The sequence below is a fragment of the Agelaius tricolor genome, unplaced genomic scaffold, assembly GCF_023055355.1.
Source record: "Agelaius tricolor isolate 1412-34295 unplaced genomic scaffold, bAgeTri1.0.p SCAF_7, whole genome shotgun sequence".
Taxonomy (NCBI): Eukaryota; Metazoa; Chordata; class Aves; order Passeriformes; family Icteridae; genus Agelaius; species Agelaius tricolor.
Genome location: NW_027269267.1, coordinates 45,379,438 through 45,392,314, shown reverse-complemented (window position 1 = coordinate 45,392,314; position 12,877 = coordinate 45,379,438). Strand labels below are relative to the sequence as shown.

General features: G+C 39.5%; 1 protein-coding gene across 15 annotated transcripts in view; it reads left to right on the top strand.

Moving 5' to 3' along the window:
• LMO7 (LIM domain 7) overlaps window positions 1-12,877 on the top strand; it is a 132,247-nt gene that overhangs the window by 80,465 nt on the left and 38,905 nt on the right. For 9 of the 15 annotated variants that reach the window (XM_071431064.1, XM_071431055.1, XM_071431053.1 and 6 more), the window contains 8 exons: window positions 6,757-6,787; window positions 7,182-7,295; window positions 7,738-7,936; window positions 9,068-9,320; window positions 9,758-10,057; window positions 10,405-10,692; window positions 10,965-11,165; window positions 11,634-12,350. In XM_071431064.1, the coding sequence (XP_071287165.1) occupies window positions 6,757-6,787; window positions 7,182-7,295; window positions 7,738-7,936; window positions 9,068-9,320; window positions 9,758-10,057; window positions 10,405-10,692; window positions 10,965-11,165; window positions 11,634-12,350 (2,103 nt within the window). Of the gene's footprint in view, window positions 1-270; window positions 362-6,756; window positions 6,788-7,181; window positions 7,296-7,737; window positions 7,937-9,067; window positions 9,321-9,757; window positions 10,058-10,404; window positions 10,693-10,964; window positions 11,166-11,633; window positions 12,351-12,877 lie in introns of those variants that run through there. The other 6 variants (XM_071431065.1, XM_071431057.1, XM_071431063.1 and 3 more) reach the window with 5 other exon arrangements.

Sequence of the window (12,877 nt, the reverse complement as noted above, 5' to 3'; positions counted from 1 at the left end):
GTTCTCTAACTCTGCAGCCATAGCCTGGCTGGTTTATTTCCAGCATTCTCAGCAGTGAACTGTGGCTCTTGGGGTTGAATATCAATTTGCTAAGAATCCAAGTGCTGGAGCAATGTCCTCATGTTTCTGTACCCATGCAGCAACCACATCTTCCACTGGAGCCTTTCTATTCTCAGCAGCACGTGGGAATTCAGTGAAATCCGATAACAGCAATATTAATAGCAGCTGAGTAGGTGGCCAAAGAGGTTGAAATTTAGCACGAGCCCGCTGCTAGTTGGACAGGCAGCGTTCATCTCCTGCGCAGCAACACCCGGCGGGGGTGCGGGAGTCCTTCAAATCCCCTGACATCTTCCTCAGAACCGTAAGTGCAGCTGCTCGGTGTAGGGCTGGAGTGCCTGGAGCTCAGCAAGGAGTGGGGAATGGGCTTTTCTGCAGCCAGCTGATCTGCTCCAGCTCCCAGGCCAGGGTATGGCTCTTCCAAGCCCTTCAGAGGGCATCTTGGAGGTGTGACTGCTGCCTTGATGGATGGAAGCTCAAAGGGAGAACAACAGTGCTTCTTTTTAAACAGCAATGTGTTCAGGCCTTGTGTTTGTGAGATCTGTAGTTCAGAGGAAAGGACAGAAAACCAGGTTGGCAGCTGTTTCTGAAGTATTCGTCACCAAGAGATGGGTTTGGCACTGGGCAGGGTGCATTTGTCACTGCCACATTCCTTTCTATCTGTGGGAGTGTCTCTGTTCCTTCTTTCTCCCCGTAAATGGGTTCAGATTTGTCTTATCACTTTGGACAGGACCACATGTATTCTTGGCAGCTAACCTTCATTTCGGGGAGGACGAATCTCCGTTCAAACTTGCTTCTTTGTTTGTTTGGTTTTGTTTGGTTTTTTTTTAATTTTAAATCTTCAATCGATAACTATATTTAAATATGTTTCTATGTGAGAAACAGACCCTTCTCTGAATGAGATGGTTTAAAATTATCTTCCAGAATTTTACTCAGACTTCTGGTATCTTGGATGTGGTCCTGAGCTCCACGTTGTTCTTCCTGGAAAAGTGAAAAGTGAAGTGTTAAAGTAGATTTGACATCATGAGTTGCTAGTTGCTGGAATTTAATACATATAAGGACTTGGGGAAAAAAACATATCATGTGTCAGAAAAATAAAATCCAAACTATTGAGTTTATTGTTTAAAAAATTTTGAAATAAGTAAAAAAAAAAAAAAATCTATCTTCTTAAAATGCACTGCTCTTTTGTATGGAGGCGCTGGAGTGATGTCTGTAGATGTCAGTGGATGTATTTTATAATTGGTTAAACTCTAGTTCACAATTTCTTAAAAGTACTGTGGCCTGCTAGCTCCTCTAAGGTGTATGATTGTCTACAATTTTAAAAAGATTCTTTTAAATGCCCCAAAATGCATTAAAAGAATCCCAGCAGCTTTCCTCACTCCTTAAAAATGGAAAGCACAGAGCACCTCTGTCTCAGGGTGATCACTTGGGGGGGTTCTCACAGTACTGGTGTCTGGAGCAGAGTCCTCCTCCACCAAGCCCCCAGCCTGCTTTTCTCTGCCATGGTGCCGGTGCAATTGCTTTATGAGCATGATATAAAACAGATCAGCAAGCTAATTTGGGGGCTGAAAATGTATATTACGAAAAACCCAGTTTTTTTAGGAGAAACAGGTGTAGCCCTCTGGCAGCATGGAACACCAGTGTGATTCAGGGTTGTGTTGGCATAACCACGGGGGCAGCAAACAGGAGTGGCTGGAAGAGAGAGGGGGACCAGGAAATCCTTAAGCTAGAGCTGCTGCCAAAGCCTTTGTATTGTCAGACTAGGGCCTTGGTGACTAATTCTGCTGTTTAACCTTGAGTAAACAGTAGAGCTGAGAATAAATTCCTTGAGCTGTGGCTCAGCCTTGTGCTGATCTGCCATGTCACTTTGCTTTATTCTTGTAGAGTGGTCTTTGTTGAAGAAACATCTGTCAGTCGGGGCTGGCTCGAAGTGTTGTTTGTCAATATGTGTTGTGTTCAAATGTAACAGAGGTGTTTCGTCTCTAAGCATATCACACACACCAACAAGTGAGTGCTATTCCTGTCCCATTTGTCTTTCTTTTGTTTGCTCAAGGATTGACGTAGATGAGATGATTTATACAGAAGGCATAATTTCTCCACAGGTGGTTATTCCACATCTTTTTTCATCAGTGTTCAAGTCAGATTTATGCGGTTGTGCTTCACAATTACTGTTATAATATCCCCCACGTGGTGTTGTCTCGTGGCCTTTAGACTTTAGAGATCTTTTCCAGGGTGGCTAATCTTGAAGTTGTGTGTAAACTTTTATTAATACCACTGCCAACATTTAAGGTTCACGCTTTGTGAATCAGGATTCTACTTTTACAATTTTGAGACCTCATTGTTAGCTGGAATTTGGTATTGAGGTTAAGATAGGTAGATTGGTGTTGGGGTTTTTTTTTTGAGCTTCAGAATGAATGCTTAAGTGCTGAGACTGTGACAAGAGCAGACAAAGCATTTACAATAAATTTTTCCAGTAAGATCTTAACTGCTATACTTAGCAGCTTTCTTTGCTTAGTTCAGACATCTTTAGCAAAGTTGTATTGTTAACAAAAGGAGATAAAAAAACCTGTGGGAAGACAGAGAAGTTAATGTTTAAAAATACACAAAGTGATTTAGTAAATAGTGTTGCATTGTCATGTGAGGAGGAACTGAATTCTTTCAGCAGATTAGTTTTAAGATGCAGCCTTGGCTGTGCCCTCCTGGGCAAAGCTGCAGCCCACATAAAGCTTTCAGTACAAAGGTATTCACCTATTCAAAGCAGAAATTGGATTACACCAATATTCATAAAGAATATGATTAGCATCCACTGGGCTCTATGACATCTTTGGATGAAAACATTAAAAAACAGGCTTCTTTCACAGTAACCAAATGTAGTATTGGCATTTATTTGCATTGACAAAGATACTTTAGCAAGTGAGCTACCCCATCAGTTCCTAAGTTAGCTGTTGTATGAGAAATGTCTCTGCAATCAGTTGTGTGTACACTTCAGTGCTATAGGCTTATGTTTTAAATAAGGCTATAAGTGTCCCAGAGCGTTTAAAAAGCTTAAAAACTACATTGCTGAAGTTCTTGTACTCCATCTTCTAAATAGTTTATTCAAATATAGTGTGAGAAACTGGGTGTTGAAGCCCTGTGTATTTAGAGCCAGAATTGCAAAGGGGAGTTGGAGGTGGGAGCAGGAGCTTGCTGTTAGGTAACAATTTGTCAGAAGAGTTGTAGGGTCATGCCTACTCTTACAGCAGCAAAGAATTTGCTATGCTTGAGGCTGGTGACTCCATCTTGTCCCCTCCTATGAACCATAATTGTTCAGAGTTATACACAAGACCCTAGATGAAATATTTGCATAGATTGCACAGTAGTTATGTTATTTTTTTTTAACGCCTCATGAAGAATTTCCGTGTACTAGAATTATTCCATTTTGTGTTTTCATTTACTGCAATTGAGTTAAAAGCCTTGTTTTTTCTGTTTTGATACTCACAGGGAAAATTAATTCATCCTAAAAGCTCTTCAGTTTGTATCACGCTTCTAACCAATAAGTATTTACACAATATATTATTTTAAATTGAGTATCCTGGAAGGGAAATAGGCAATTGCGTGTGCAATTAAACACAGATGAGCTCAGACAGATTGTACATATAAAAGGCTTTAAAGGCTCTTATTTCACACAGAGAATGTTAGAAAGCAGATCCAAACTACGTCTTCTACAAGTTGCATGTCTCAGAGAAGATGTAGCTGTGAAATTTGTAGGTCAGAAATTAATTTTAAGACCTTCAGTAAGGTAACAGCCTTGCTTCTTTAATCAGGATTTTTTTGACAAAAAAAAATTATATACTTATCATTTAACACAGATTATAGGAAAGTACCATTCTTCATTCAGAATCATCATTTTCCTTGGTTAAGCACCATCAAATAATTAATACATGCATGTAAAAATGAAGAACAGTGTTCTAGATCAGCAGGGTTTTTCTTGGATTTTTTCCTCTCCTCTTCTGCTCAGGCTGTGTCTACTGTGACAAGTTGTTTAAAAGGTTTTGAAACCAATAGATGCAGTTCAGAGAAGGAAAATAGTAATGCAAATGAAGAAACTTCATGAATGAAGAGTAAACACCTTGTTTGCTTGCTTCTGTTGTTAGCAGAGTAAACAGGAATGAAGCAGGGTCTCTCATTCGAGTCCGTGAAATACCGCCCTGCCTACATTTTTGGTCTCAGGCTGTCTTGTTTACCTGAATGACCTAAGTTTTGTTTTGGTTTTAGTCCAAATACACAGGCCTAGTGTATTTATAGTTATTTCAGTAAGAAAATTTTATTGAAATATAGAGACAATTAAATATTGCTCCTGTTGCAAAATGGTTGACTGAAATTATCCAAGAGAACTCAAGGAAAGCAGAAGTGGATATCATTGTGTTCAGTCTTGTAGGTTTGGTCTACTTGAAGGCTGGCAGCCTTTTGGATACATGCTCCTGCCAGCTAAGGGGCAGAGTTTTCCACTCCTCACTGGGCTGCTCAAGTTGAGAGCAAACTTTGGGGCATCCTTAGCAAGGGTCTCTGCTTTTGTAATTGCAAACAAAAGCAGAAATTCTGCTAACAAAAGGCATTGAGGGTAAAGAATGCTAACCTTTAAAATGCTCTCCACTGGGTACAAGAAGTGTAATGTTGATGTAAGAAAAGTTTTCCATTCTCTGCTTGGGAAATCAACCTGTCTCTAGTAGCACTCAAAAAATTTAGCTTACTGGAAAAAAAAAGCGGATTTTTTTTTTTCTTCAAAAATAGTCTTGAATGAATAACGAATAGCAATGGATTTTGGAAGAGATTAAAGAACAAACAAAAAAGTGTAAATATTTCACATTAAAGGAGGAGGGTTCTTCCTTATCTGTGTCAAAGAGGTCACTGGCTACAAAGCCAGAAGCATCTCTGGCATGAGATACTAAGGAAGCTTCAGGCAAGGACTGTGGAGGTCAGACCCAGCTCAGGACTTGGTGTTCCTGATAGCCTGATTTCTTTATGATCTGGGGATGGGCAAGGCAGTTAGAGGCACTGAGTGGGAGCGGGTGCTCTCAAAATAGGAAGGAGGAGGAGGAGGGAAGGGACGGTCTGTGTCCCTGATGGTTGTCACGTCTCATTGACTATTCCATTTCCGTGAAGAGTGACCAAGCCCTGTGCTCATTACACTAACTCCTAACCATTTCCTTTATGGTTTATTCTCCTTTTTTTCCTGTAACCTTTGGCTAGTGTGTTTCTAGACAGACAGAAATGGGATAAGTACCTTGACATATTATTGGTCTGGCATGTTAGGGAGTTCTGAATAGGTTTTTCTGCTAATGTATGTGAAGGCTCTGCTTTTCTGTTTGAACCCCTTTGCTGTGCTGTGTGTGAAGTTTGTAGCTGAACCAGCTCCAAACCAACATCTGGGGTAGGTGAAGAGTTGTTTGGGTGTATTTAAGCCATTTTCTCTTCCATAACTGCTGTAACTGCATGCAGCAATGTTGTTCAACCACTGTCTGCAGTCTAGCCCTGAGTATTTGCACCTGGGGACTAGGAGGCTTTTGGAGGCTCCCATTCGAGAAGTTTCTTCTTCTTGCTCTAATAATGAGTGGGAGGAGAACAGGAGTGTCCTTTGGTACACTTCCAAGGTGTGCTAAACTGGGAATATATATATATAAATGTTCCCTAATCTTAGTGATTGCATATGTATCTAATATTTTTTGAAAAACATGTATTTCTATAAAATAACCCAAACCCATCTTTTCATCCCTACATCATCTCTCTCCAGATGTCCCAGTTTCAGTTTCTCATTTTTTGGTCTGAAAAGTTTACTCTTGGCTAAAGTGTTTTCTATTGTCTAAGGCAAATACTTTAGAAAACAATACAACTGGGGGAAAAGTTACTATTGAATCTCCTTTCATATGGAATTGACAATCCGAGGTTATTCGGGCTGGAAAAGAGAAGGCTCAAGGGAGACCTTGTAGCAGCCTTCCAGCAACTAAAGTGAGCCTACAGGAAACCTTGAGAGGGACTTTTTACAGGGATACGTAGTGATAGGACCAAGGGGGAATGACTGAACTGAGAGGGTCAGTTTATATTGGCTAATGGGAAGAAATTCTCTACTCTGAGAATGGGGAGGCACTGGCATGGATTGTCCAGACCAAGTGGTGGATGTCCCATCCCTCTAAGGGTTCCAGAGCCAGGCTAGATGGGGCTTTCAGCAGTGTGGTCTAGTGGAAGGCATCCCTGCCCATGTCAGAGGGATTGGAAGTGGGTGATCTTTAAGGGCCCTTCCAACCCAAAGTGTTCTATGATTCTGTGATCTCCCTGGCTAATAGAAGCTATATTTCCCAAAGTCAACAGCTTGTTTTCTACTTCTATTTTGTTGGTAACTAAAGGAGAGCTAATTAAAAATGCCTAGAACCTTTCTGTGTACCTCTCAAAACAGAAACTGTAATAGATTGGCTAGTTTCTAATTTTACATGTAACAATTGAAATAGTACATAGTTATGAGTGTATTTAAAGTGGAATGCTTCTTATTTCTTTTGGAGCAGTCATAGTTGCATATTTTATATTGACTGATAATTGGTTTTGAAACTTTTTACGCCTTGAATAATAATTGAATTGTAAGCCAGCAATTTTAAAACATTTTCTCATTTTCTCATTTTTCTCATTTTTCTCATTCTTCTCTTTTTCTCATTCCCTGCCCTGCTTCAGACCAGAGGAGACCAACAGAAGAGTGAAAAATGTAAGAGACTTTCACATTAATTGTGATTAATTATTTTTAAATGCTTCTGTTTAAATTGTGATTAATTATTTTTAAATGCTTTCTTTTCAATTGTGGATTTATCTGATGCAAATTAGTGCCACTTTACAATGATTTCTATGTGCAGCTTACTTTCCCAAATCATTGTCATAATCGAAAACAGTACTTATATCTGCTTGCTTGAGATATATGAGATGCATCATGACACTCTTTAATTGTTTTTGGTGGCAATCATAGCTAATACTGTATGCAAGATTTTGCAGTGCATTGTAGAAACATCTCTTACAGCATGCTGAGATTCTTTTACAGTGGCACATGGCATGAGAGGAAAGTAATTAAGTTTGTATTAAGGGGTTTTTTTTCTGTTTGTTTTTAGGTTTTGATTACATTATACTGGCTTGGGAGGAAAGCTCAAAGTGACCCTGATTATAATGGTCCATACCTCAATCTTAAAGCATTTGAGAAGTTATTAGGGCAAGCATTGAGTAAGGTAAGGAATCCAAAAAAGGAAACTAAATGAATAGGCTGAAGTTTATAGTTTGTTATACAGCAGCAATTCTAAACAGTCTCTCAAGGATTTCATTTTCTTAGTTTGGAGAATGCAGTAATTTGTTTTCCTTGCCATCAAGTTCCATAGGAAAGGAATGATTTTTAGCTTAGTTCTTCTGCAACCCATATGAATTTCAGAATACATCTGCTCTAATTGATGTGGTAGATTGGGAAGAACCCTATCTCAATCCTTTGGCTAAGATGAAAGAAATTTAAGACCTTTTGTCAAGTCTCCTCTTCAAGCTGTTTTATGTGCTATTGTGTATGTGTTTTAGGGTTTTGCATTAGTCTTTGCTGAAATTTGTTTGTGAATTCAAAATGCTCATGAGTAGCATTTGCACCCTAAATTATTGGAAAAGACCTTTTAAAAGTGACTCTTGTAGGCACTTGAAGAGTCCAGCCAGCCAAGCAGAAGTGGCAGAGATAGTGGGTACGGCGATATTTGGTACGTTGACCGGGGAGAGCCTTTCCCGTCTTCAGTTACTCATAAAAGAGACGATTCCTTTGATAGCTTGGACTCTCTTGGTTCAAGATCCTGCACAAGCTTTTCATCAGATATAACCTTGAAAGGTGGCAGTGAAGGTATGTTTTCCTTTCCAAAATCTTTTGTTGACATGTATCTTATGAGTGTGGGAAAAGACAATGTATGGACCTGGTACTTGGATGTCCAGTACTTAAAGTCAGTTCTAGTTTTGTAACTGCTGCAGTTGCATTTTGCTTAAGCAAATATTCACCTCTAACAGTTGGTAGGAAAAAAGCATTGCTTGCACAGCTCTTCCTAGGAAGGGTTGCTGAAACTCTTGCTCTCACTGACCGATTAGGGTGTGTGTGTATGTCCAGGGTATTTTCCCAGAGTTCTGTAAGAGAAATTGCTAGAAATTAGATCTGGATGGGATTACCTAAAATTCACCAGTTGCACAAGTTGCTTGCCTTGTTCTTAGGGTGACTGTGTCAAACTGCTGTGTCTTCACTTCATTTGTGAATATTCAATAAGGTTTTTCCCACCTAGGTTAAATACTGAATAGTATTTGTTACTTTTAGTAGTTTTTCATGAAAATAAAGGTAACAAGAAGATAGTGACACTGGATCCCTAAAGCAGCACTCTAGCCTGTGTTTCTCTGCTGGATTTAAAGTTCAATGCCAACTTGTAGTCTAAAGTCACACAAATTGTGAGGTGTTGGGTTTTGTTTCATGTGAGTAACAAAATCATTGAGCAGAGGCTCCATGGAACATTGGTGATCTGTGCAAGGCAACATTTAGCTACATTACATACGTGATGTACCCTGGGCTTCTACTGGATTTTAATCTGGTGAAATGAGCACAATGCTATATTATTTGCTGTTTATTTGTCTTTGTTAGTAAATTTATCTTGCAGATACTATTTAATTAAAAAATTTCTGTGCTGTTTTTTGTCTTTAGTCTGGAGGCCAGCACTTTGTTTCCTGCAGGGAGCAGTGATAATGAAAGAATGGAACAAATGCAGGAGGATCATGCAAACCAAATTGAGTTTAATGGATCTTATCACAGTTTGCCACAGACTTCTAAAAATACTTCTCCTACTGTCCTGTCAGTAGCTCAGCAAATTTGCAGCTGAAACATCTAAAATACAGACATAAATTGATTTTAGAAGACTTTGATCCAAGTTTTAGCTACAAGCACGCGTCTAGAGAATGATGTTTGTATCTTTCCTTTTTATTTCCACTTTCTTCTAAGGTTGTGACAGTGACACAGACTCGGAACTGCCTTCCAAAATGCATGACTCCCATAAAGATGACAGGTCTTACCGCAGGATTTCGGTGATTGAACCAAAACCTACCACTGACTTCAATCGTTTCTTACCCAACAAAAACAAGCAGACAGCATATGTGCCAGCACCTTTAAGGAAGAAGAGGACAGAGAAGAATGAGGACAACAGGAGGAGCTGGGCAAGTCCTGTTTTCACTGAGTCAGATGGAGCATTTTCAAGGTACTGGTGTGTGGTCTTAGTAAAGTGGGCTTTGATGTAGAATTTTTAAAATAAGTTACTTCTTTATTAGTTAAAGAAAAGCTGCTCTTGCTGCAATAAAAAGTCAAGTATTTGATTTTCTATGTTTTATCAAGGGGAACATTTTGGTATGGTTGTGTGGTTTGGTTTTTGGTTTTGGTTTTTTACATTGTTTCTTGATGTTTGAATATTTTGAAGCTGGCCAGACTCCAGATGTATTTAAATGGTCTTAAATGCAAGTTCGTGAGAGATAGACCTATAGTTTTGACTGCTTGTTAAAGCTTCCAAAATATAGTGATGAATTTCAGCTGTCCGGCTTCTTGATGCATACAGATGAGATTAGTGGACAGTTCTTGAGTTTCACCATTGCCTTTGTGCCTTCACTGTCTCCATTCTATTCCTGTCTCGGTCAACCTCAGTGGACGTGAAACGAATCCTGTAGCTTCCTGCCAAAATAGCAGAGCAGAGTGTGGGCTCACAAATCCAGCTTCCCTCCAGATCATCTATGAGTATGACAGTGGCTCTGATTCAGAAGATGAAAGAAGGCTGCCCGACGTTGTTTTGGATGACTTAGCAAATCGTAGATTTCTAGTCAAAAAGAGCCCTGTAAGCTCTGCTGCACCTGGACATCATTTCATGTTGCACAATGACTCTCCTAAATCTTGCTCGCGAGAAAGTTGTCCAGCTGGTCCACTAGCTGCAATGCTTGAACCACTGAGGTCAGAGATACTAATCCAAGATCCAGTAACTATTGCATTACCTAAATTGCAGCCCTTAAATAACTCCATAAAGTTAGTCTTCTAATCGGCATTTTAACACAGCTGATCATTTGATATGCTTTTTCTGTCAAATTTTGTGGAGACAGGATGCTGATATAACCATTTAACTTCTTTTAAAAATTTTTTTATTTAATCTATTTTATTGTTTCTGGTGCTGCAGTGATGAAATTGAGAACTAATATGCTTCATTCACAAGGCTGAGCTCCTGAGCCAAAAAGCATGTCTTTTTGCATTGCTTACGTAAAGTTGCTCCTAAAATATCTTAACTGATTGGATATTTTGAACAGTAACCAGAGGAGGCAGAGGCAATTGGATACTAAAGGCGAAAACAAACCAAGAGTTAACAATCCTTCACAATTATCTGGGTATTGTGATGAGGACGAGGAAGAAGTAGGCATCCCAAACATTGAAAAAGATGATCTCTATTTTCGCAAGCTAAGTTCTTCAGTGCCAAATACAGTTGTTGCTTTTGACAAATTTCTTCCTAAGTTTTGGACTCCAGAGGAGGAATTGCTATGGAAAAAAGTCAAGAAATCTTCTTTCAAACCCTGGTATAAAGAGATTCAAGGGTTCAGGTGCGTTTTCATGCATGCCTGTTTCTCTCCTGTGTGCAAAGCTTAAATAAAGTATAGTTCTATGACTCAGAATTTTTAAATTTTCACTGCCAGTGTAGCAACAGGATATGTTTTATTTTTTCTTTTTTCCTTTTTTTAAAAATTATTTAAGTATTATTTTTGTTATACTGTTGCACCTGTTGCACTGTTGCCACTGTGCATTTTACTCAGTGAGTACACTTCATGTTTTTTTTTTTCTTTCTCCTCTGCTCATTCTTTTTGCTGCTGCACAGTAGAAAGAGATCAGATTCTGAGGATGAGGACTTTGCTTACAAACAAAGCTATACTATTGTTGCTAATCAACCAAGACCAAGTTTTGACTGGAACAGTAGCTGCAGAAGGGATCAGAATTATAAGCCAACTGCTGAATATCTGGGAAGCTCATTGTCACAGATTGCAGAAGGAAAAATCTTGGAGTCTTCTGATCAGCCCAGGTTGATACTGCTGCATGAGCTGTTCTCTTGGTGCATCAAAAAGAAATGGCTGGATATGCAACAGCTAAATGAAATTAAACAGTGTCCCGTGATGCCGTGCTTTTTTGGTTATTACTATTTTGCTGGTTTGTTGGGTTTGGGTTTTTTTTTCTCTTTTAATGTAGCCATAAGTTGCTGGCCGTCTGAAACATGTAAATGTGAAAGTGTAACATGCTGCATAGGGTTACTGGCTTTGTGTGTGAGCATGTAAGTGTGATGTTTCTGAGCAGGTTAGGATGCCGGGATACCTTTGCGTTGGTTGGCGTGTGCTGTGCTACAGTCAGTGGTGGTGAATGCCAAGTGGTGTCGTCATTCTGCTTGGGATACTGCAAGTCTAAACCAAATGTATATTGCAATACGTTGTGATCTGCTTGTCTCTTGCTTGTTAATGATATTTTTACTTCCCTCCTTTTGTTTTATATGCTTCAGTCAGTTTTCGTTACTTCAGGCCCTGCAAAAATACACTGACTACGTGTCTTCTGAAATGGAGACCAGAATTGATCCCACTTCTGGCCCTAGGCTCGTAAAATGTAGAAAGAATGTTTCCTTTATACCAGGAGGCAAGCAAGGAGATGAGGAGAATGGATATCTATATCCAGATTTGGAAAATGATGATTTGTTTGTTCGGAAAACTGGGGCTTTCCATGTGAATCAAGTTGTTCTTCAAGACCCCCGGTATTTAAAGAAATTCTCTGAGCAGGAGCCTCCTCTAGAGGGTGAGATAATTCTGCAACCCAGAGAGGGCCAAACTGTGATTCCAGATTTGGAAAAGGATGACATGATTTTTCGTAAAGTCCTCTCTCAAAAAAAAGAGGTGCCTTTATCAGGTGCTCCTGACAAGTATCACCCAGCACTGTTTCCTGATCCGTGGAGTCTTCCAGAAGAGATCCGGTCCAAATTTCTTTGTTTACTTGAAAAAAATGCGATACCAGAGGAAAGGAAGAGCAATGGCAGAGTGCTGTCACCATCTTTACACCATAAGAAGGACGATATGCTGACCCGCAAGATTGAATCTTGGAAAGTGGGAAGCAACGTCCAGCCAGTAAATTTTATCCCAGGTCCATGCAGTGAAGAAGACTGGAAGAAGTGGGAAGCAATCAGGGAGGCCAGCAAAGTTAGACACAAGAAACGGCAGATGGTGGAGAGGTCAGGTTGTGTCCTGCACAGAATGAGTGCCCTTGAACCCTTCCCATTCAGAAAAGCATCATCCTGTGCTGAACCATTTGTAGAGTGCCAGTCTGTTTGTTCGTGTTGTCCTCGAACAAGCTTTTTATTTGCTTTGAATAGAAGCTCATGACTGCAATACCATATTTTCAACAAAAGATTATAAAGTTTTCGAGTTTTAGGCTGCCATTTTGGAGAAAATACGTTATCATTCCCTCATGCTCCATGTTCTGCATAAGTTTCTTTCCATGGTTGAACAGGAATAGTGATTATTCAAAAGACTATGGAGGCTAGAAATATTTTCTTCTATTCTGCAAGATAATACATAAAAACATTGCTGAAACACATGAATGCTTTAAAGACAAATTCTGGAAATGGGCATTCTGATATTCTTGCTTGCACCTAAGTTTAAAAATGCTTGTAAACTGTCCTACCACAGTTCTGAGATGATTAGATGAAGTGGGGAAAAAAAAAAGTGTTTTGCCTGCCCAAAGTCATGGTGCATGCAA